General features: G+C 41.6%; 1 protein-coding gene across 1 annotated transcript in view; it reads right to left on the reverse strand.

Annotated features, from left to right (window-relative positions):
- The window catches only part of PARVA (parvin alpha), a 69,787-nt gene extending 49,905 nt beyond the window's left edge, over window positions 1–19,882 (reverse strand). The window contains exon 1 of the mRNA XM_087744670.1: window positions 19,627–19,882. Coding sequence (XP_087600796.1) covers window positions 19,627–19,762 — 136 coding nt within the window. The 5' untranslated portion in view covers window positions 19,763–19,882. The remainder of the gene's footprint in view (window positions 1–19,626) is intronic.
- Window positions 19,883–25,310: the final 5,428 nt, after the last annotated feature.

Consider the following 25,310-nt stretch of genomic DNA (forward strand, 5'->3'; position numbering starts at 1 on the left):
AATAATGTTAAGCTTACTTAGACTAAATCTCACCAAGAAACATTTGACCCAACCCATATGAATTTCATATGGCAGCATACTCAAATTTTCTTAAAACCTCATCCTCTTACTCTTGGCCAAGCCACAGCTGAAGAGCTGCATGGATGCTGTGCATGGTGGAAAAGTAGTGGAGACACAGGAGAGAGCTTTGCACATGCACTTTCACACCTGGAACACTGTGCCCAGTTCTGGGCTCTCCTCTGCAAGAGACATATGGAGCTACTGGAGAGAGTCCAGTGAAGGCCCACAAAGATGATGAACAGCCTGGAGCATCTCTCATGAGGACAGGCTGAGAGAGCTGGGACTATTTAGCCTAGAGAAGAGAAGGCTCAGGGGGATCTCATCAATGTACACAAATATCTGAAAGGAGGCTGTAAAAAAGGCAGACTATTTTCAGTGGTGCCCAGTGACAGGACCAGAGGTAATCGGCACAAAAAAACCCACAGGAGGTTCTGTCTGAACATCAGGAAACACATTTTTACTGTGAGGGTGACCAAGCACAGGCACAGGTTGCCCAGAGAGGTAGAGTCTCCATCCTTGGAGGTATTCAAAAGCCGTCTGGACACATTGGCTTTAGGTGGCCCTACTTGGGCAGAGGGGTTGGACCTGACGACCTTCAGAGGTCCCTTCCAACCTCAGCCGTTCTGTAATTCTGTGACTCCAGGCACATAGTCATCTTTGTAGCTCAGCAGTGACACTGTCATGAGCAATTGTGAATGGATGGAGACACATCATCTATCTCCCATCACACTGCCTGTATGAACCTAAAGTCCCAAGGCTCTGGTACACACAGTGATTCTCCAACTCAGAAACGCTCAGAAGGTTCAACTATTGATACAAATTGGAGAACAAGACTCCCACTGCAAGAGCAAAGAATTGAGCAAAGAATCCACCAGGCCATGCATGCCCTCAACCACTCTTTCCATGCACAGACATCAAGTAAATAACTCACATTAAGGAAATCTAAGCCATGCACGTATACAGGAACACCTCATTCTTTTCTTGAATTCCTACAAAGAGTTAGATTCATTTAGTACCCTGGTAAAATGTGGTATTGCACACACATGCTCTGGGCATAGGATCTGTTACAAATCAAAACTATTAAGAATTATTTCATCTTTTCTCTTAGCTGATGTTTGATATATTTCAGTAAGTATTGTACACACCAGGAAGTAAATGACCGGTGTCCTTTGAGAAGAAAGTGTGAAGCTAACATACGTCACTTCTGAATAAAGAAATGATCCTCTCCTTCTCTGGAGATTGACAAAAGTGGGTGGCCGTTTTCTGCAGATGAAATCCCTGAACCTGCACATTCTAGCCCATACTCTTTTTGCTTTGAAGCAAAAATAAAAATGCTTGGGTTGCTGCTTCTTCTGCAAAGGTTTCAGTGACAGTAACAACAATGTATGCTAACACTTTGAAAGCCTGGGGAACTAAACGACAAGGAGGACTCCACTAAACATAGAATTCTCTACAGTGCCTGGATGAAACAACTGAAGAAAACTGCTGCAGCTGATTGTACTGTCTCTAGGTCTTGGCATTCATTATTTAAGTTCAGTGGAAACTGTTCAGCCTTGAAGCAGACTGACTCATGCACTTTAACTTCCAATTTCCTGCAAATGATCCATTAGTTTTTGGCAAGTTTCACACTGCACAGTACTTCCATGAAAAGGGCTGTTCCCAAACTCTTCCGATTTCAACAGTGTTTTTTGTAACAGTTTTAATGAAGGTAGAATTTGTAGATACTCATGCCCTTATGAAACCGAACGTGATCCCCACCTGAAGACGTCCAACACACTTAAAGGTAAACGAATGATTTAGTTCCTAAATATTCTCATCAAATGTACTTATTGGGACAAATCCTACCGGGCTATGCTATACTCTCCATATGAGGCAGTGGGCATTTATCAGAGAACAGAACCTGGGTTTAGATGTGCAGTGTTAAGTTTCATCTTAAAAGGAAAGTAAAAAAATACTTACATACTACCTACACTTCTCCCAAAAGCGCACTGCCTACTCCTGTACTTCTCTGGGTTTACAACGGCTGAAGTGAGCCACTTGGTAAATGCTAATTCCATCATTTGCAACTACAATTGGTTTTAAATTTACCATTCCCTTCAAATATTTTGTCACCAAGTGGCATCTGAAATATGTCAGTAACTCAAAATGGAAAATAACTGTGGTATCTCCAATGCCACCATTTGGTAACTGTAGATAAATGTGGTCTAGTAAATGGTGACTAGTAAAATTCTTCTTCTTCCATCCCCAGGATGTAATTATTTAAAAATGAGAAAAGCGACGAAAACATCAACATACATACATGTGAATACAGCTTTCAAAGTACTTGGTAGGATTCCAAATCCATATGTGCTCCAGTTCAGCTGATACAGTAGAAAAGCTTTCCCCCCTAAAATTAGTTTTTTAAATTCATGCACCTTGCAGATCGCAGGGCTGGAGTCTTGTGTTTATCCACGCTCTAAGAATGCTACAGTAAACAGATTTCCTTACCTCAGCATATCAAATCTCGATCTACACAAGGCAATCATAAACAGGTTGCAGACTTTTCATGTTCATTTCAGTTCCCTGGGACTGTCAGCAAGCACAGATTATTAACTGACATTTGCAAAATTCTCTACTCTTTGTAAGAACTGATCCAATCTCATCCAAATAATTTTACTTAAGTGATACAACCGTCAAACAGTAGTGGATTTTTGGCCACTACAGGAAAGTTTAGATGCGACAAACTAGGCAAGACGGACTAGTAGCAAAAAAGTTTTACAAAAGAGAAGCAAGCTCCAGAATGTTTTGAAAGGCTTGATTTTAAGTGTGTAATAATACATTGTGTTAGACTAACAGGGGATTAGACATTGTGGGAACTTAAGTAGCTATTTAGGCACCTAGATCCAGTATGTATTTGGGTGTCCAAAAGAAACCTACCAGCTCTACAGGTGCCTGCATCTCAGCTGGTAAAGTCCAGCAGGTATCTAATTCCCTAGGGCTGGACATGAACACAGACATAAACCTGATTCAAAAAATAGGTGCTTTTTTCCCAGCCTCCTTTCCTAAGCTAGACTTTGCACAGGTATTTCCACTGTAAATAAAATATGCAAAGGTGGCAGATGAAAGTTATAGTAATTATTACCTACTGCAGAGGGTTACCTTGCTTCCTGCACAAGCAATGTGGCATTCAATGTTTCATGGCAACACTAAGTTTTCCTTATTTTCTTGGTATGTAAGTTACTATTCTCCACTTCAGAAAGAACTCTCTCCGACCTTGCTGAATCACTAGGAAGTATCCCGAAAGACTGGTTAAATGCTCAAACAATTAGCAAAAACCTAACCCCTTTCTTTCTTTCTTTCTTTCTTTAATGAATTCTAATTTCCTCATTTTTAAAATGTGTAATTTCTTGCAGCTATGTTTATGGTTCAGTCTGACAGATCCGCTTTGCTCTTTCCACTACATTTTCAAGCCTTAACATAGTACGTGCCTGATTTAGTCCTTAAGCTCTGCACACTCTGACTTGATCCATGTATGCACCTCTTTGAGCACATGAATGGTTTCTTGACTCGTCTACTTGACTTGTCTACTTGCATGCTTATTGTTAAGCGAGGAATTAAGTGGTTTGTCAGACTGATCCCAAGTGCTTAGCATCTGAACGGCATGAATTTTTACTCGGTTGAGTAAGAAAACCTTTCCCAGAGCTTCATCTCTCTATCCATGCTAACTGCCTACATACGACTCTACTTTCCTGACAAAAGAATAGAATTTACAGACATTCTTATCTCTCTGGGATTTATTACTGAAACTGGACACCAATGGTTCAAACGGGGGAATCAAATGAAGCAGAGCTGGTATACTAGTCATCTAGGGGTTAGGCTAATTTGTTAGTGCCCTTGCTGTTTCTTGCCATCAGCCACTATGCATCCACTCTTTAAATTCTGAAAAGAACACCAACCTTTAATCTGTGGTATTAGTTCCTTTGACAAAATGGAAGATTATGTCTTTTTCCCACAAGCCTTCATGCGAAGCTTAGCCAGCTTCCATCTGGTCTGGCTAATTAAATGTAAGTTAACATTAAGTTAAGAGCCAGCTCCAGCCCACAGACCTTCTATTCTGCAACTGCAGATTTATTAATTGGCCAAACTATTTGAGTATTTAATTCCAATTTTTGATTACTTCTATTTTCTCCACTCTCTCATGAAAACAGGGAAATGTTTTTGAAGACATATTTGCATAATTTCAGCTCAGAAACACAAAACATTAAGACATGCTAATAAGATTCTGAGCAGCCATAAAATTGTCAGGTTTTTTTCTTCTGTATTTGACATGTTAATAAAGTACCATCATAACAGTGTGAAGGATCTGCCTATTATGCACAAGATCTGGAATCACTGGAGCTGTACACTGTTAAGCTGGCTGTGACCCACAATCTGGCCCTATATGTACTAAAACTAGAGCCAGTTGTTGTATTCCTTATTCAGTCAAAACTTTCTTTGACCTTAATGGGCATTCTGTCTGAATGAAGAACAAAGGGATTACATCTAATATGGAGAGTTACTAATTGTAATCATGCCCACAGTTAACTTTTGATAAAATTCATTTGGAAAACTGAAAATACAGAGAACCTACTAAGCCAAAATGGTGCTTTGCGCTATTTTTAATATTAACTCTATGCAGGTCTTGTACCTAATCTGTTTTTCTGTATTTAACATTAGATGTTAGAGAGGAAAACTATAAGCTTTAAGACTTCTGAAATACATAATCTGGCAAAGTTAGATTTTTGAATTGGTTTTAACACCTGATTTAACACTTTGAGAAAGATTGCTATTAAGTAAAACAGCTTAAACCTCTTAACCAAATCCTCCTCCTTTGGGATAGAGGCAAAGATCACATTAAGAAATGCTATTTCTTCATATATTTATCTAATATAATGCCTGCTGCAACCATATGTAAAGCAAATTAAAAAATGCAAAATCCAGAAAATTTCTGCCTAGTTCACATAAGCAAAAAAATTAAACACTGAGCTGCTAAAAAAAAAACAAACTGAAACAAAAAAACAGTTAAAAGTTCTGTTTCATATAAAAATCTAAACCATATCAAAACATGCAACAAAGTTACAAAACCAACAAAAACTGTGAATGGCACAAAGCACTGTCTAATGGAGCAAGACTAAACACTGAAATTAGGAGACCACTGCTCATTTCCACTTCTTACCCTGCAAAAGATCACATGAGTAAATCAACTCAATCCACCTTTTTCTGCCTCAGTTGCCCCAAGCAGACGGTACGGATAGGACAAATATTTCTCCCTTTCTGTCCCCACTCAAAAATTCTCCGGTGTTTAGAAATGCTCAGGTTAAGATGTTCTGTGTAAGGGCAGACTACTAGCAGCTATTATTATGTTGGAAATAAAAATGGACAAGTAATTCACTTCTGAAAGACTCTGAAAACAAAAATGCTGTTGTTACAGAGTGCAAGACCAACAACAGACACAAAGCATTTTTGATTAAGTTTAGTTATAATACGGGATTTTCTTATCAATTTATTCTGTTCTCTCCCCTACCCATTAAATTTTGACGACCTGCTTGATAAAAACCTTTCTCATGAACCTTTCAGTCTCTGTTTTATCCTCTGCCTAGCTTGCTTTGCATTTCTGCTCTTACTGTACACACCAGCTCTGTTTTCTCTGTAGCTTACGCTGGGAATGCCGTTCTGCACATAGAGTTGTTACCTTTTACTCAGACAAAAGCAACTTGGCTCAGAACGTCTAATAAAATCTACTGGGGTAACCCCTTCAAAAATGAAATACAAGAGGCAAAATGCAATCTAAATTTACTGGTCGTGCTCTAAGATTAGACACAGTCTTCTTCCAAAGACCCATTAAGATGCAGCTCATATTCAAACCACCAGACCTGCAATCCAGCAGAGCGCTGAGCTCCATTCTGACACACTTCCTAGCTGATTCCTGTGCACCAACTCCTGGCACTCACTCCGCTCACGCCCGCTTTCCTCGTGAACTGGAGCCACCTTGTGCCCTACAGAGCACCTGCACCCTGCTGTCCCGTTAGGAAAATGTTTATTTGCAAAGCCTACTGGCATTCTGCACATCAGACGGCAACTCCTAAAAACATTTCTTCGGATAAATTGTTTTATTTGTGAGTAACTGTGTCAAGTCAGTTAAACATGAACAAAATAATAAAGATGCAAATCAACTGGATGCTGATTATTTTTTTTCCAATCCAACCACCACCGAAATGAGTTTTTAGGAAGTATGCAACACACTAAGTCACTTTGAACACTCGCGGTATAATGAGGACCACCACCACTATTTTCTAGTTTATTATCTGTTCTTACCTATAATTGAGAATTATAACAAAGCAGTGAAAAGAATCTGAGACCATGAGCTGCTTTGCTGCATGTTTTATTTTGCTGTAAAACAGTAGTCTCTTCCTCTACAGTAACAAATTTGAGTGCACAGCACACAGCCTTAAAATGCTTACAAGTGCTACGGTTCAGATTTGGCCTCTAGCCATAAAATTCAAATCCAGCTTTGAAACATCCACAAAACTCAGAGCTGAATTTTTTTTGTCTCATTAGAAAATGGGGATCACACATCAAATAGATCTGGACATATTTCCAGAGGTTACTGGGCCAAATTCTGTCTTAGGACCAAATCTACCATATTCATGCTCTTTTATTCTAACAGGATCAATATCAAACGTGTTGAGGGCATGCGAGTACTGAGCCAATACGTATTTCCTTTCCTTCTCAAAGCAAGGGTGATTTTCTTTATTCTAAGGGGGGAGGACAGATGTGATCACACCTTCTAGTAAAATTAATACACGTTATTTAAACACATGAGACCTGACATTTCTTCTTAAGCCTGAAAGCATGGGCCACAAAAAAAACCAAAAAACCACCCCCACCCCCCCCCCAAAAAAAACCAAAAATCCCCCTGAACTACATAGTTACAACAAAAACTGTTCTGGCCTTTTACCATTCTTCTTCTTCATGCACTCTGACGACAAGTTAGGCATATCATCTTTTGAATCCAGTACTGCAATACATTATACTGCATTTACTCTGAGCACTCTGACATTATCATTATCTTCTTTTGTGCCTGACAGCAACTACAGCTCCTATAATGCCATTATTGTAATTAAGAACAATCTGAACCATTGACAGCATTGCCTCGTTTGCTCTAGAATCCCCTGTGCATTAGTGTTCTTCTAAACCAATATTTCACTATTAATAGTTTGCTGCTTTAGAACCGCCTATGGTTAAAGGAAAAAAAAATTATTAGGCCTCAGCCTAACTCGATGGTCAAAGAAGAAACTTGTTAAGAAAAAATAAATGAAAGGCTGTACACTGGCAAACTGTTACGCTTTTCTTTACACACACTGAAAATGGATTCACACCCTGCCAACCTATTCAGGCTGTTACCCAGGTGAGGAAGCTTATTTTGGCTTGCTTCAAAAGGACCACCTGTACAGATACAAAAGAAAACATCTCTCTCTTCTCCCACTAAATGTACCCAAAGTACTTCTCCATCTAAACTCTCCCTTTCATTAATCCAGCTCACAGTTGGATAAGTAGGGCATAGCAATTTAGACATTCTTGTCTGGGAAATTCTGACCTTAACACCCACCCTTGCTGCTCATGTGCTCTCTAGGCTGCCTGTAGCCCTGTCCATCTGTTTGCAAAGTATGACCCCTGCTTGTTTGCTGAGCCAGGAAGGTGGTCCACCATAGCCCTATGATTGCTTAACACCCAAGTCTTTGACTGTCTGTCATTCCAGGGAAACAATCAATCATGGGCTAAAGAAGTGCAGGTACAACCGACAGGACAGCACTGACACAGCAATGTGCACCTCTTAGAAGCTAGGGCCAGAAAGCCCATGGCCAGGCAATGAGAAGCAACTTACATTTTTTCCCCTGTGGTAAATGAGAAGCTGGAGTATTAAGTCCTAACCTAAAAGAAACCAGCAGTCATTACCTGCACATTATCTGGAAAGGGCTATGTTGAAGGATACCTATTGAACATCACTGGTAACATGGAGTTTTACCTATTTTTAGTAGACATGAACACAGGAAAGCACTATATGAAAATGACCAAAGAAACATGGCTAGTGGAAAAAGCTGGTATCTCCAAAGGATAATACAGAAAAACACATATGAAAGAAAATATTTCATAACTCCCTTTCTCCATCCTGTTTCTAGCATAGTTAACTTCACCTGAATTGTTTGCTTGTGCACTGCTGCAGCCACCAAAGCCAAGAGGCCACCTCTAATTAGAGCACTTAAAAGTTGTCTTACTGCATGCAAAGGCAGGCAAAAGAGATTCAAGTACTACATGAGACTTCAGTACAAATACTAAAGATGTGGCGACAGATTTTTCTTCTTGTGAACACACATTCCAATAAAAAAATGATGAACCCGATACTAAAGAAACATTCATGAAATTATAATGTTTATACTACATTTAAGATTTTTGATGCTTTCAAAGTTTTTGCAGTATGAAATTGTATTTTCATGTCTGGGACATCTCTACTGTTCTGGAGATGAACAGCTGCTCCTCACTCTACCACACCCTTCAGTCTCTGCTCAGAGCTTTTAAAGGGAGGCAGTGGTCGCTGACAATTGTTACACCTCTTCTCCTACCACCCTGACTAAAGTCCCTTTTTCCAAGTGGAATTTCATAGGTTTCACTATGAATAAAGGGTACTCTCACCCACCACTGGGTCAGTGCCACAGACTGCTGACGGGAAGGGAAAAGAACAGCATCAGCTCTATGCTGAGCAGAAATCAGAGAAGCCAACATGACTTAACCATGACTACAACTACCAAGAATGATTCACAGAAATATATATTCCAGGTGTTTTCTTTTGCAGAAATAATTATCTAAGAATAACAAGATGAGTAAGGTATTGTCAGCCGTGGTACACTACGTGGTGCTTAACACAAACATCAATAAGAAGCCACAAAGAGAAATGAAAAGACTAAAAGAAAAGCAGTATCGCTAACTCATGACCAGTGTGCTCTCTTTAATTTTGTATTAAATCCACATATATGATAAGAACGTTTTACAGCACCACATGCAATTATTTCACAGGGACTACTACAAAACTAAAGGGAAGGCAGAATATCTGGGAGACTGTAGAGCCTTGTTACTTAACCCTGCAATTCTTCAATATTTTCAGTAAGATCATCACTTGGTTGAACAGTGGCACAGTCTAGAGCCAGGTGCAGGATTAGGGTGAACAGATGGTGGCTAATCTTCCTAATACAGCTCTGCCAATACAACTCACTCTTGACCAGTCACATCCCTGTTTTTCTTTTTTTTCTGGCCCTTGGTTTTCTCTGGCCCGAGCACAGGTTGCCAAGGGGTAGTTGCATGGTAGGCTAAGGATTCACATAAGGCTGGTGATCTGGTTTTGCTTTTGGTCCAAGACATCTTTTGTTTGTATTTCAGTCTGGTCACCAAAGTGAATTAACTTACTGGTGTGCTCAACACACACATACATACCCAATCCCAAGGGGGACAATGGTATTAAAAGCAAGTAATATTATCTATTAATAATTATTAGCACACCAAAAAAGATGTACAACGACATGTCTAAAGAGCAAGGCTCTAAGTGCCTTGCTACTCAGTGCTCCGAGTACAGCTACACACTCGAAGCACAGGAACTACTATGAGCTGCAGAAGGCACAAGGAATACACAGAGAGCAAGCTAAGCCTTCAGCCCGACCCCAGCCCTGCATTTGGAAGAACTGCAAGTGAGAATGTGAAGCACTGCAAAATATCCTGCCTTCCAGCACATCCTCTCTCACACAAAATGGCATCACACTGCTCCCACCACAGCACTGACTGCACCTAGTGCAGTGTTAACTGCCCTTTCAAGGGTCATCTCTTTTTGGCTTCGGCTGCAGTTTAGCTAAGAAAATAGCCTATCATTTGGGACACAAGTCAACAGCACCGTATATCTTAATAGGAACTGGTGTGGGGAGGAAAAGGAAGGGGACAGAAGCAGCAGATGGGAAAGCTACAATACTTTAGGTACATCTCAAGCACTGCTTTTCTAAAGCTTCACTTCGCAAAGAACTGTGCCCTTAAAACTGCTGACTTCACCTTCAGCGACATCAGCATTTTGCTGAAAAAGACTGCAGAACTCTGTGGATTAATATAATAGGAAACATTTGATCTCAGATACAGTGAAGTAACAAAAGAAATGGACTGTCCTTATCTTAATCTCAGTGAGAAAGGCAGAGAGCCCAGTATTAAACTGTTTGGCCTGCAGGGAGGGCATGGTTTACTGGTCGTGGAAGGCATTGAAGAGAGAAAAGAAAAAGTAGGATATATCCCAGAGATTCTGTCCAAGGGAGACTCACAGAAGCACACACCTGCACTCACAGGAAGCTGCCTTTAAGCTGAGGGTTTCAGAAGATGTAGAAACCCGTAAGCCGTAATCAAACCCAGCAAGAACTTTTCTCTTTTTCAGTCTTGGTCTCTTGGTCTTCTCTTACCTTCAGGGCAGATTCCTTAAATGCTAAGGGAAATATTAGAGTTCTAAAATTACAGATTTTCTTGAGAGTACCCTCACTTTACTGAGGATGAAAATGAGAACTTCGTATTTACTCTTCTACAGCTTCACTTGGTTATATCCACCTTCATGTTGAAGACTGGGTGCATGTTTTTATGAGTCTGGTATCAGGGATAACATATTTTAAATCTGGAGATGTAAAGAAAAAATTAACATTGAAATAAAGGAACATCAGTCTGAGCTGTTTTCTAACTGTTTTTTTCTTCTTTCGATGGCTCTGTCCTGTAATTTGGAAGCACTGGAGGCTCTTCAACCACTTGTTCAATGCTGTTTTTACTTCACCACTTTAATCTTCTTTACCTTTCATCTAGATAATTGCTCTGCATCTAGCCAACTACAGCAGATACTGAAAAGAACTGACAAGAGTCTGCTGTCACCATGCCTTCATCACAACTGGCCAGTCAGAGTACGAGCTTGTTGGACCAGACCAGTCCACCTTCCCTCAGTTGAGATCCTGAACCATCAGACACCTGAATCTTTAGATGATCTCCAGAGGTCCCTTCCAATCGTAACTATTCGGTAATTCTGCAACCCAAGCTTGTCAGTCTCTATGATAGCATGGTCCAGCTGGCATCTCGTGGCCACCACCCCTTCCCCACAGATGGGTAACAGCTGCTGTAGCAACAAGCACTGCCAAACCACCAAGCACTCTCATCCATGTCTGCTCACAGCACCTTGAAGAGCTCAGCAGTGACTGCTGTGACCAAGGCAGCACAAGGAGAGGAGGGGAGCAGCTGCTGCTGAAGAGAGGAGAGGAAGGGATGGACACAGCCTTACAGAAGACATCCTCCCTCCCCCTGCCCTCCAGCCCAGTCCCTCCTCCCAGCCCAGCAGCACCTCAGAGAGCAGCTGCTTTCTGCAGCTCTGCTCCTCTTCACCACCCCCCTTCCTTTAACCCCTTCCGTGCATGTTTAGTTTTAGCCTGTATGAAACCTATAGGCTCAGCCAATGAAGAAATTGCTCAAATGGGAAAAACAAAGGAAATAAAAGCCATGCTTCTGTAACAGCTAACTTGCCCACACTATCTAAGGCTGCTTTTGGAAGTCAAATGCAAAGACAGAGAGTTCAGTGGCTCTATGCCCACATGCAGGCAGTCAGAGAACAGAATTAATGGCCATATTGGGCCAGAACAGCAGATTAAAGTCCTGGCCCCTGGCAGAAATGCATGCTTAACAACACAGAGAAAAGAAAACCAACAGAACTTTTTCCCTTGGTATAAGCTTCCTAATAGCTGTGAATTTCATGGTAGGTATTTAACGATTTCTGAATCTGAAATGTCTGTGATGGCCTACTTGATTCACATGTGGGCCACTGCAGACATATTTTTTTTTTCATCTAGACTCCACGCAGACCCATTTGTAGACCCCCCTCCCTTTTAAAAAATATTTCTGGCATCCAAAACATCCTATAGCAATAAGTTTCAGAACTTAAGCATGCATAGAGCTGAAAAAAAAAAAAAAATTGTGTCACTTTAGTTCAAAAGCAACTGGATGGACTTAACGATTGGGGGTGCTCTTGTGGGAACAGACAAGAGAGCCTGGCTCTGTGTCCTCTTCATACACATCCCCTATTGCACGCACGGGTCCTCCTGCCTCCAAAGAGACACCACCACCGGCTCCTTTGCGTCCTCTCTGGCAGAGAAGAGGTTGGCAATGCTGTGTTTTGTGCTAATCTCAACACTGCCAGTGCATTTTACGTATCCTATGTTTTACAATCCTATATGATCTAACCCCTTCACATATGTTTACACATGCTAGGAGACACATAAAGCAGGCACTGATACGCTCAGCTCTACCATGATAGGGTACCTCTGGATATAGACTCAATAATGCGTCTGGCAAAAATTTGGGCATCTGGGACGCACACGTTCCTACACATTTGATTGCTGTAGATGAAATACATGGACCAAGCATAATTGGACTGGGCCCTACATGAATATTTGGTTAAAACAATGACTTCTTTAGAATAAGTTTGGGATTATCTGTGATTTCTGAGATTCAGAAAGGCATTCACAGGTAATATTTTCCTATTTTTCTCTGAACAAACCAGAGTCAAAGCCTATTAGGGGGGAAAAAAAACAGAAAAAAGAAAAGTCTCTTGAAACCAAAAACAAAGAGAAAATGCATTATATAAAATTCCCAATGAGATCACGAGTCCTAGGAAAACTTAAATGCCAGAAATAATGTTAAAATGCAGATTACAGCAGGAAAAGAGCCAGAAAAGTATGCAAGATATACAGATAAAGAGCTCTAGGCTGCACATTATTGCATATGCAGGGCTTTTCGCACTGTTTGTGGAAGTATAGGGCCTAACATAATAGGACACGGCCCTCAATTTAGCCACATATAAACAATAATAGATGCTTGACAGTGTCTTACAGATAACAGCCAACAGTGCTGATTAGTTTGTGTTTATTGCAGGGAGCAGCGCTTGTGGAAGGAGGAGGCAGAGGCAGTAAGGCAAGAGAGGCAGACCCAGAAGCTATCAAAGGCTACAGCAGCTACTCTTTCACCGGCACAAACCCAGCGCAGCATGGCTTGACAAATGACAAACAGCTTCAAGCACGCTGGAGCTGTCATTTACGTATATGCCTGAGAGTTGCATCTGGAGGGCTATTGCCATCCCAGCATAAGCAACAGTTGGGTATTACATCTACGCTGACAGAAGTGTTTCAGAGGCAATTGTCTTTCTTTCTACCGAGCAATCCCCTCAACGGTCAGAGGAGAGAGGCCTCCCCAGATATCCCTTGACAACGTGGATTCAAAGGATGGAAACAAAAACCCAATGCTCTCCTCTTGAGTAGTTCGTCTTCTTTTCATAGGCTGTAGATGTGCTCAGAAGGCTCGTAGCAATAAAATGACAACAAACTAAGCAGGTGAGTCGTCCCTCAGTTTTTCTTTTTGCTTTCCACATTTCTTCCACTTAACAGAAGTATTTTATCTACTTAACAGAACTTGCTCCACGGCAATAATTATTTCAATGGTGGTACTAATAGGTTTTGTCCAGCATCAGCTACACAGATGTCTATGATGTGCCTGTGGCATTACACCAGGGATATGGGAATATGTAACACAGTATATAGGGGGAAGATTATAAGCACATTTCAGTTGCTATGCACTAAGGTTGGAGGTAAAGCACATTATGTCAGACATCAAAACCAGCTGTTCAGCTATTCTGATGGCACAAGAAGGCCTAGGGTCAATATACTGATATGCTGCAGCTAAAGATAGAAATTCAAAAGTACTGATATAAGAGTGATGATAAAGCCTTCCCCATGCCATTTCCTTTTCATAGAAAACACTACATGCTATCTTCAAAGCACCAGTATGAAATTAGCATTCAGTGGCCCATTTTCATCATTTGCACTATGTATTAGCAAATACAATGGTAGAACACATACCAGTTCTTCTTTCAGCTTCATCTGCATCTTAAATACAGCATCAGGTGAGAGCAATAGAAAAGAAAAAGCCTGCAAAGCATTTAAGCTAGTCTAGAATCTCTCCCGTGAGAAACAGACAAGTAAAACAAAAGTCTACTGATATAAAAAAAAATAGCCCTTTGTACCAGTAGTGCATTACTCTACTCAAAAAGAAGTTGCAGAAACAGGTCCAAAGAAAATAATTCAAATCTGTCAATTAAAATTCAGCAGAACACTTCTTGTATACTAAGAAATACATTTATTTCATAGTAAAATGCCCATAGCCAGATCAAGCCACAATCTCTCACACAATAAGGTATTTTAGTCATGGATTCCAGAAAGACAAAAATTTTACTTAAAACACCTGGAAAGCTCTCATCACTCTACACTTATTCTTAATTTGTATTTTTAGTTTGTTCTAATTTCATATTATTCTGTGAAATGCATGATGGCAATAAAGTAAAGATTACAAAATTGAAGGTTATTTTCAAGAAATAGCAGAATCTACAATATTTTACACTGTTAACATATCCTTCCCAATACAGAGAATACGGCCTACTGTGACCTCAAATACCAAAATGAAATTAAGACATACAAAAGAAAAAGCAGAAATATCATAAGTGGAAGCTAGATGAAAATTCATTCCTTCTCCTCCCATCGACACCAAATAAACTAGGCAGAAGAGCAGTCAAATTACTGAAATTGATGTCATATCAATTGGAAAATCAACTGAGCCCATACAATGAGCAGTAATTGCTCTCTACCAAATTCATGGATCCAAGCTGTCTGTTTCCCATCTGCTCCTACGCAATTTAAGCAGTTCTGAACTTTGGTCCCTGTTCCCAAATGCGTCACAGATTTATTAGCACATCAGGGGCCAATTCTTAAGATTCTCCACTAAGGTAGGCTATTACAAGGAGTGAAATTTCTGTGTCTATAATTGCCAGGCCAGGAAAATTGGAAGAGGACAATCACACATGACCTTACTGAACCCACCATGAAAAATTCATAAGATAACACAACACACACCCCTACATCTAAAAAAAGAGGTCATTCTGTTCTCTCCTTGCACTTGTATAAAGATATGTTTAGTACACAATGCAGACTACTATATAGAGCTTACAAAAAAATTTAATTTGCAGTTGGTTTTTGCTAATACAATGAGCTCCACTATGTATCTTAACTCCTCTAGATAAGGACTGGAGTCCTCCAGTAGCATATATGGGGTAGCTAAGTCTTTGAATGCCTTTCAGGAATGAAAGGGACAAAATCTTACTATAAACTACAAATAATTTTTGCATACGACAGTTTAGTTGTAAACAGGTCATCCAATATTCTAGTATTATCACACAATTTTCTCATTAGATAAAAAGCCAATTATAACTAATTCCAAACATATTCAGTCATTTGTAATTTTTGTTACTTTATCAGAATTTATACACTATTTAAAGATGCAGCTGCTCATGCTCTCACAGGAAAGACTAAAGTACAATGTTTTCATCCTTGAATTACACCAATGGTGATGAGATACTGCAAACAAAAAACAAGGCTAAGATCCTACGTGATAGATGACAACATAAGCAAAGTTGAGCTCCAAATTTCAGATCTTATTAAATAGTCTCTAATATTTAATGACAATGTATTTTCTAGATTAACATATGTCTTAAAGTATAACTAATCCCTGCTTACATCATGTGCGATATCTCCAGTAACAGTATCTCGGGTTACTCTCTCTGTTTTGGTCAATAACTTGTGCTGTGATATTAGAGAATTCATTTCATTTGTCTAGAATATTCTCATCTCTAACATGGGTGGAATACTTACTATTGCCAAGAACTTTGAAGTTCATAAGGGAAAGCTTGCTATACATTTTTATATATATTCATACATATAAATTAATGTTATTACAGAAAATCCATTTTATATTGTATTATAAACTACTTTTGCTACATCTAAAACTACTTACTCTCTTTATAAATAATCTGCATAATTCTTCACCATAATATCACTTCAGATCCTAATGGATTTTCATTTGGTGGAGCATTTTGGCACTGGCTCTATTGTTGCAGTATACAAAAATATCATTTTGACAATGATCAAAATGCCTGTTGATGGTATAAATACAAAAAAGATATCTATATTATCATATATCATCTACAACAGTTAACTAAATATATAACACAGGTAGTACTAAAATGTAATTAGTATACTACCTACAACAGATAAAAAAAATTTTTGCATTATTTAAAAACACTAATTCTTAGCCCTCGTGGTAAAATACCGAAGTAAATCAGTAAGCTTCTGTCCTCTATGTAACAGCAGAACTTATACCAACTGAAAGACAGAGAAATTTTCAGTTGCCCCTTATTTATCATAAGCGCACCAAGTCCCACTGACTTTCTTGACCCATTGCTCAGCTGTAAGACCCTGGCATGCTCCTGAGTTTTTGATTCCAGGTGTGCACCTTCAGCATGGTCTGGCTTAACACAAACAGAGGGGGATGCAGCAGAGGAACAAAACAGGTGTGTGTGCAGCAGCCCCTTGGTAGCCCCTGAGGGTGCACAGACAGGAAAAAACCCATAGTAGCTCTAGCCAGGTCTAAAACCCAGTTGATCAGGAGACTGGGATGACAGAGGCATCTTCTGCATAGTCTACATTCATCTAAAAGAAAAATATTTGTTCTACTGCCCATACATTAAAGATAACAATAAATTGGAATAACCAGAATTGTTGCCTCATGAAGAAATACTGACACAGATGAAATCAGAATGTGGATTTATGCTACTGGAATATTAAAATCACAAAGCACAAGACTTAAGTAGGTAAAAGGGGAAATTAATACCCTATGCAGAAAAAACCACAGCATTATTTCTAAAGAGTTACTAACAGTTCATCGTATTTAGAGACCTTACATGATTAGAGATCAACATTCACAACAAAATGGGGTAGAAATCTGTATCAGACTAACAAACTGGATTAGAGAATAGATCCTGATGTTCTACAAAAAATATGAAGAGTAAAGGTGCCATCCAAGATTACTTCATTCTAGTTTACAGAAGTTGAAGGTCTAAACATGGCCAGTAGAAAAAACACTTTTTTTTCAAATGCCTAAGACTTATACTTGAACATTTTCTAATACATTATGTGTGTTAACAGTTGAATAACCATGTGCACTCCTATGTCTGAGACCTGTCTCTATAGGAAACTTGCCACTAGATAGGTCAATTAAAGTGGGAAAAAAAATCAAAGAACAGAGCCTAGATGAACAAGTAATCTGACTTCCTATATGAAGTTCCTAGCTAGACTCCAAGTACGCCTGGAGCCCTACAAACTGGGGCAGCACAGCTTAAGATGGAACCCATGTGTGTCACAGCCTGCGAGAAACAAGGTGACTCATTAATAGTTTGCAAACCCATATTTATTTCTAGTGGAGGGAAGATTAGGAAGCATGAGGAGGACAGGCTTCACAGTAGAGGATTTACCAGCTTTGAAGCCATCTGAATCTGCTAAAAACAAACAAACAAACAAACAAAAAAGGAAGATAGCATAGTATCAATCTCACCACTATATGTGCTTCCACAAAAGAAATGCAATAAATACATGCAGAAGTAAGAAAGATGTTAAGGTAAATTTAATAAAATACTTTTTCTTCCATTAGCAAATAACAAACTCCTCACAAAGTTAGAAGAATTTTCTCCAAACCACTGTTATTTTTAAATAGACTTTAGAAAATTGGGAAATGCAAAGGACAAGGAAAACACTAATGTTGTTCCAAAATTTCAAAAGGGTAAATATCAATATAGTGAGATAATGAAATGGCAGGTACAGGTTTTAGTCAATAAATTTAATACAGACAAGTAAGTAATGAGAAGAAATATGATTTCACAGAATACATCTTTTTGTAAGATTACAAGATTGTGGATAAAAGTAACTACTGCCTCTAACAGTTTGCTGGAGATTTATGACTTAATATCTGTCACTAAGGAAAACAGCATTGTTTAATAACATTAATAATACTGGACATCCTAAATCTACTACAAATAGGCTAAAGATCTCTAAACATACCTACAATATAGACTCATCACAGAAAATTGTTGCTGGTTCAACGCCGCTACCATTCATGAATACCCTAACAGAATAATATAACAGGCTGGGTAACCAATGAAGTTTACCATTATTTACCGTTTCATCAACTTCTGGGCCATCTGCAATGACCAGAAAAAGCCAACTAATGTGAGCACAATCGTGCCACATGTGTTTTAATTGAAAAGCAAGACCATGCATCTCAGAAAGATGACATGACAGTTACAGAGTGAGGGACTGTACTCGCCAAAGTTACATCATCCTTGTCTGCAGCACTGGTGCTACTCTGAAATACTGTGCCTGGTTTCATTACCCAGGTATACATCAGAAGCAAGGGTCTGCTGAGCATAATACCCTTCTTTGCAAGAATGAACACTGCTTGAAAAACTGTTCTGAAGTGACTGTTACTTTGGTTCTATATGCATCGGATTTAACTTAACATCAGCTGTGAAAATGATGGGTGAGGCTAAATTCCAATTCTCTGTCTCATGGCATTTTAAATAGGCCGATTCAGTAAGGGGTGGATATTAATTCACACGTATGGACAAAGAACCAGACTCTTGTACATGCTCGGTGTTATTCCAAGGTCGATTGTTGTAAGGCAAAGGTTTTTTGCTTAGTACAGGAACAATCAGGTTACATTTTAAGCCTTTGAGGAATGATTACTATTAGAAACATTAAATCAGTTGTGTGCTTTACGCTGGTTTCTCAGAGCAACGTGTATTGATCCTGCTGTACACCAATATACAGCAACACCTTACAAGTCCCAGGTTCTGGCTTTTTGCACCACAACTTAGAAGGCGAGTACTCCTGGCGGGCTGCACCCGCACCCTGGACAAGCCCCAGGCCCTCCCCAGCTGCGCGGAGCTGCGAGGCGCTCGGGCCCGCAGGCCTAGCGGGCCCGCAGGCCGCCGCGGCCCTCGCCCGCCGGAGCGCTTCGCCTACGGCGGGGAAACGCTCCCCTTCCCCAGCCCGGGCACCCCGGGCCGCCCTGCCCTGCCCCTCTCCGACCCCGTCCCGCGGTACGAGCTCAGCACTGCCCCCCACACCGCGGGCACCGCTCGCCCGCCCCGAGCTCCGCGGCTCCCCCCGCCGCCGCCGCCACCGCCCGGCCCGCGGTGCGGCGGGCCCGCCTCGGCCGCAGCGCCCAGCCCGGCCCGGCGCGGGGGGCCGTCAGCGGCGGCGGCGGGGCCGGCGGGGTGTCTCCGGGCCGGCTCCCGCGTTTCTCCGCCGTGACGCGCTGGCACCGGGGAGCGGCACCGGGGAGCGGCGCCGCGGCCCCCGCCCGGTGCCGGCGAAGCCGCGGGGACGAGGGGGCGCGCTCCTCCCTCGCTGCTCGCCTGCCCACCCCACCCCGCGCGTCCTTCCCCAGTCAGCCCCTTCCTCCCGCTCCCCAGAGCCTTTTCCTCTCCCCCTGTCTCCTCCTCCTCCCACCCCCCCCATTTCAAGGTAACTCCCAGGAAACGTGCAAACCTGTAATTTTTACCTTCTTTGGCTTTTTTCCTCCTCGCCAGCGTGCCGCCGAGCTTGCCCAGGAAGGAGTCATCTTTCTTTCTGGACGGGGGAGATTTTGGGGTGGGGGACTTGGGGGAAGAAGGGGACTTCTGGGGGGAGGTTGCCATGATGGCCCAGCCGCCGCCCGGGGATGGAGGAGACGGGTCCGAGGCCCCGACGCCGTGGGAGGCTGCTCCCGGCTCTGAACGGAAGCGGAATTATTTCAAGCATTTGAGGCAGCTCCTGCTCCGCTCTCCCGGCTCTCCCGCTCCTTCCCTCCCTCCCGCCCGCCCTCCCGCCCGCTCGGCGCCCGCCGGGGAGGGCCCGCTCCCCTCGCACTGCTCCCGCCGCCGGGCCCCTCCTCAGCCCAGCGCCCCCCTCTCCTCAGCCCAACGCCCCCCTCTCCTCAGCCCAACGGGCGCCCCTGCCTGCCCCTCTCAGGGGGTTCAGCCATGGGCCGAAGGTCCTCGTTTTAGCCGCCCGCGAGGTCTGGTCCCTCAGGCTCAGGAAAAGGGTGTTTCGCACAGCCCCGGGAAGGAGAAAGCCCGGGCCTCGAGGAGGGCTGCAGCCCCACGGTGGTATGAAGGCCGTGCTGCCCTCCCAGCTGGGGGACCCATAGCGTTTTGGGTGGCCGGCTGTACACTGAGGCGCAGGAGAGTGCCTCGCCCCACGGTCCATCCGCCTGTGCGCTGCCTTGCAGCGGAGCCGGTTGCTGACTCAGGCTGGTTGGTCAAACGCACCAATGTAGGTGACCACACGCACGAGAGTGCTAGTTAACGCGGGTGCCAAAAGTATAGACAGGCAACCAGGGCTCAGACAGCTCAATTCATCCATAACTAGTCATAAGTGAAGGCTCTGGAAGGATGAGGGGTGGCAGCTGCACGCAGATGTTTCTACACCCCGTGGTCAGCACCGATAGATAAGAATTAATGAGGTAATAAAGTCTCACTGAATAGTTTTGTACCAGTTAAAGTTCAAGCGTATTACATACATTTCAGTCTTGAGCACATTTTGCAAAGCAGCTCTCCTGCCTGTAGGTTTTGGCTACATCTGTGGTCAGAGGCGGCGGGCATCATCATATCCACTTCTAGAAAAGAAAGCGACTGTTCTAGACAGACTGGTATAAAAGCCAGCGGGAAAGAAAGGTGACTTAGCATGATAGATTGCCTATACCAATCCTGCTTTGATTTGCAGATGAGTAACTTAAGAGAGAAGTATCTTTAAAACACGTAATTTGCTGTGACTGGTTCAGGAGGCACCCAGGACTGGAACAGCATTACTGTCATCTGGATGCACTACTTTCACTTACCACTTAATCACTCGATTAACAATTCAGGCAAAAAGCCACACACACTTCATGCAAATATCTAGCTATCCATTAGGCATAATAAGTGAAATGAAATTACCATGAGGATATTTCTAAATCGGCTAATAATTGTTGTGTTTTTACAAGCCGGTAACATTGGTTAGCTGATGAGGGGTAGACATCAATGCATATTTGTTGCCTGCAGTTAGTATATGCCCTGGAGAAAAACTTTATTCATCTATACTGCCATCAGTTAAAAGCAGGAATGAGCCCCAGCGGTTAGCACAATCTCTCCTTTCCTTACATTTGCTCTCTGGCTCGCAGCACCGATCGTGTCTCAGGGCTGCTGTTTACAGAACAGTCCAAATTTCACATGTTATTCTCTTTTTACAGAAGTGCTACTCATACAGTGCATAGATTAGGAGATGAACAGTTTTGAATAATTTTTAAGAACATAATAAAAGGCTATTTCAAAAGAAGGAGAAATAAACACATCAAGCCCTTTTTTAGATGCATGTGAATCTGTGGCATTTACAAACAGAGCAATGACCCAACTAAATCTCCATTTGGACCCAAATGACTATACGTAGATGTCAATATATGATTTTGTGGGCACAGCAGAAGAGACAGCGTTTTGGCAAGCACAAGCGTGCTTGCCTTTACTACTACATTTCCATTAAAGACAGAAGGAACAAGCCAGATACCTCACGAACAGTAACAGGTGCTGGCTTGTGCAGTATGGGAAAGTCAGAATTCAACATGCATTTGCCAAGTCTCACACAAAATAGCTGAAACGACTCAGCATCTTTCTTTCCTATTTCACTATGCTCAGCATATGTAAATTAATGACAAATGCAATATTACTTATTGAATACCCTCATGAGCTATGAGTGTTTTACATCACAAGGAGAAAATAAATTTTAAATGAAACTTAATGTGTTTAAAATCTGCTTTATCAGATCTGGAAACACAAATACTGTGTGCTTTAAGTAATAATGCTAAAGCAACAGACAGACTTAAGTCTACTGAGGTTTTTTTATGGGTTTCTTTCAGAATTTATTTGCAGTTCTTTGGGTATAATATTATTGCAGTGTTTTTCCACTTACGATGTTTCTCCTTGAGGATAGTTACAATTTTTTTTCCCCTATATCTTAAATTTAGAACTACATATGCTACTTTTTTGTCTTTTGATCTGGGAATATATATGAACATATGACCTTAAATTAATATTGCATTCAGCACAAAAGGCCTTAAAGATACGGACAGGGTCTAAATTATGGCAGCTATAGGAATGTTGATTTTAAATAGCTAGCTCTTATTTATACAGTATTTTAACCACAAATAAAAGCTGCATATAAATTCAGTGGGGATTTTGTTTGGCTAGGTTTTTGCTCTACTTCACAGTTGATAATTGAATACTTTCATGATCATGCTCCATGATCCCACGCACAGGACACAGCAGTCAGCAGGCTGCTGTTTAGGCTGACCCCGCTGCATCTGGCATATAGAAATCTGGAGCAGACCACGAGAACTCTCACTGTGCTCCCTGTCAGCGCCTTGTTCTTACAGATGAGCCAACCAGTAGCTCAAATTAATTGCATCCTGATCACATATATATTTTTGCCAGGCAATAAAAGAAGGCTAAATCCACACACCTAAATAATTCTTATTCACCTGTGTATCTGTCCAGGCACACCTGGTTTTTATTTCTTTTACTACGGGACTCAGAATGATCGTGAACAGAGTCTTACTTCCCAAATGAGGTGGAAGAAGCAGGGTGAGGTCAAGAGGCAGGGTACATAATATACCATCCATGGGCTAGGCTAGTAAGAAAGAGCACTGCAGCAGCCAGGCTGGTTAAGGCTGCGTAATAAATATTCATTTGTCTTTGAGTTTTCTCCTAACATTTTTCTCCTAGGTGTACTTCTACTCTAGCCTTTTGACCATGTGGTCATTTAAAGAGTGGAAGTGGAATTTTCAAAAATGTTTTATCAACCTACTGCTATTGCCGTGGTTGCCTACAGTAACGCCCTTCACTCACTTTGGGAAGAATAGAACTAGACCGAAGTCTACCCTCTTTATTTTTCTAAGTATTTGCAGTCAGCCTTCTACCGATCTGCCAATTCTGTGTGCCAATAACTGCTGAACATGCCCGCCCCACCCTGAGTAACAGTTAACAGCACACTAAAAGAGCCTGCTTAGAAAAGAAGACATTTCCATACAGGTTACTTTGCAGATGTTTAATATCTATTTCTTGATCAGGATTTTGCTGAGTGCGCCACAAAATACCTGGAGATAACATCTCTGGCAGGACCTGGCGCTCCTGCACGTGTCCGTGAGCAAGACACACAAGGCACCTGCTCCCTCAGGTGAGGTAAGGCTGTGGCTGATGCTGGCAGCCCAGGAGCCTGAGAAGCATGAGCTGCCTCCAGCCCTGTCCTGAAGGAAAGGGTTTTTGAATTTCACGGGGAAGCCTCACTCCTCTTGACATGGCTGCAGGCAGTGGCCACCTCTGCAAGTGCTGGGAGAGGCAGTGCAGGGAGCAGGCTAAAGCACAGCCATACCTGGCTGGCATTTCTACCCACATCCTGCTCCTGGGCCAGCCAAGTCCTTCGCCAGCTGGTCAACAGCTGGAGAAGTCAACGTGGCTGCAAGGTTTTGAACACGGATAAAAGTGTGATGTATTACTTCCAATAAACCTAGCAGGCAGGTAATTCCTGTGCAGTCCTGAGAACTTATGTGTGGTATTATCAGAGGAGTCGCCACCACATCCATCTGCCTCTGAGGCATGCAAGATGGAAAGGAAAGGACATGACAGTAGAACAAAAACCTCAGTTCAAATATGCCAAAAATTACCTTGACCTCTGAAGAGAAGCAGCTGTCCATCTGTCCTCTGAAGAGAACTATCAGTCGGCATTTGTACATCCACATCTCTTATTCCATACCCATACAAGAAAGTTTATACATCCCAAAGGACTTTGGGATTTCAGACCCTATCAGACAGGCCCAGGGTTGACAGATCATCCCAGTGTGGCTACATTATAATAGCAGAAAGCATCAATATCAGGCGTTGAAGGGTTCCAAATTTTCATTGCCACCATCATCTAAAACTCACGCTTGGGAATAAATTTGTTTCCAGCTCACAAAGTGAATTTAAGATTGAGCATATGCTTATGCTTGAATTTAAAACAGAGCTATGCTTTCTACTCAGCTTGTAACTTCTTTGGGATAAGAATCTTCTCTTTAAATAAACAATATAACAAATAATAAATTAACATAGTTTCATAAAAGTATCAGAGTATTTCCAACCAGATTCTTAAAACGTAAAATGTATTTTTTGTTGTACATCAAGGAGCAAAAAGATAGACTAAGATGCAATGAGGAAAAACGTTTAAAACTTTTCAGTAAGATGAGAACATCATCCCGGTATTTAATGCTTCTGATAACATGTCGTTCCATCAATCAGTTATTTATAAATACCTGGCCAAGCTTACTTGCATTGACATCTGGCCTTCTTGAGGTAGTTTTAGAAAAAAATCAATATTATGATTTTTTTCTTAATAAGCTTAACTTGTGTCCTTCATTTGTGCCTGTAATTTTGTACATATATGTTACATGAATATTCCAGCAAGTGCATTGCTGGCATTCAGGGCCACCAGGTCTCTTTCCATAGTTCATTAGAACCAACAGAAGGGACCACAATTTGTTCATAAATATTAGGCAAAGAGATTTAGGTGAAATCCAGCAAATACCTTACTCATGACAGAGTATTTGCCAGGATCTAGGTTCATGAGACGTGGCTGCCATGAAGACTGCAGGGATAGTCTTTGCATGCTAACATGGCAAACGCATCGTGCTAAACTATGCAAAAACTGTACGGTCCATGCAAAACCCAGCAGGGGCAGCTTTAGATCTTACCAGTAGCTTGTCTTAAAAGATGTACAGTATCTCCAATCTGCTAAGCCACATCCTGTTACTTGGTCAAGCAAGAAAGAAAACAGAGTATATCTTTCTGGAAAGAGACTACTATACTAAAGTGAAATTCTTAGTTGAAATCAGGTATGGATTGGGCTAAAAAGCAGAGGTTTCAAAGCACAAGACCTCTAAGTTTGTTGCCTGTGCCCAGAGAAACCTGGCCAAATACCCTAAAAATCAGCATGGCGTTCCTTTACCTTGGGGGGCAAATGGATTGATCTTGAGTCAAATAATGGCTTACAAAATCCTTTTCCTGAAATTCTTGTCCAATTGAGTTTCTTTAGATCTATGATCTTTTGAAGAGGGGACAAGTGTGTGTGTGTGCTGTGAATAGGAGGGAAGCCTCAGTAAATTCCTATGGTGGCATTTCTACCCACATCCTGCTCCTGGGCCAG

This window comes from Nipponia nippon, unplaced genomic scaffold (genome assembly GCF_047370975.1).
Source record: "Nipponia nippon isolate SJK-2023a ecotype South Korea unplaced genomic scaffold, ASM4737097v1 scaffold_10, whole genome shotgun sequence".
Lineage (NCBI taxonomy): Eukaryota > Metazoa > Chordata > Aves > Pelecaniformes > Threskiornithidae > Nipponia > Nipponia nippon.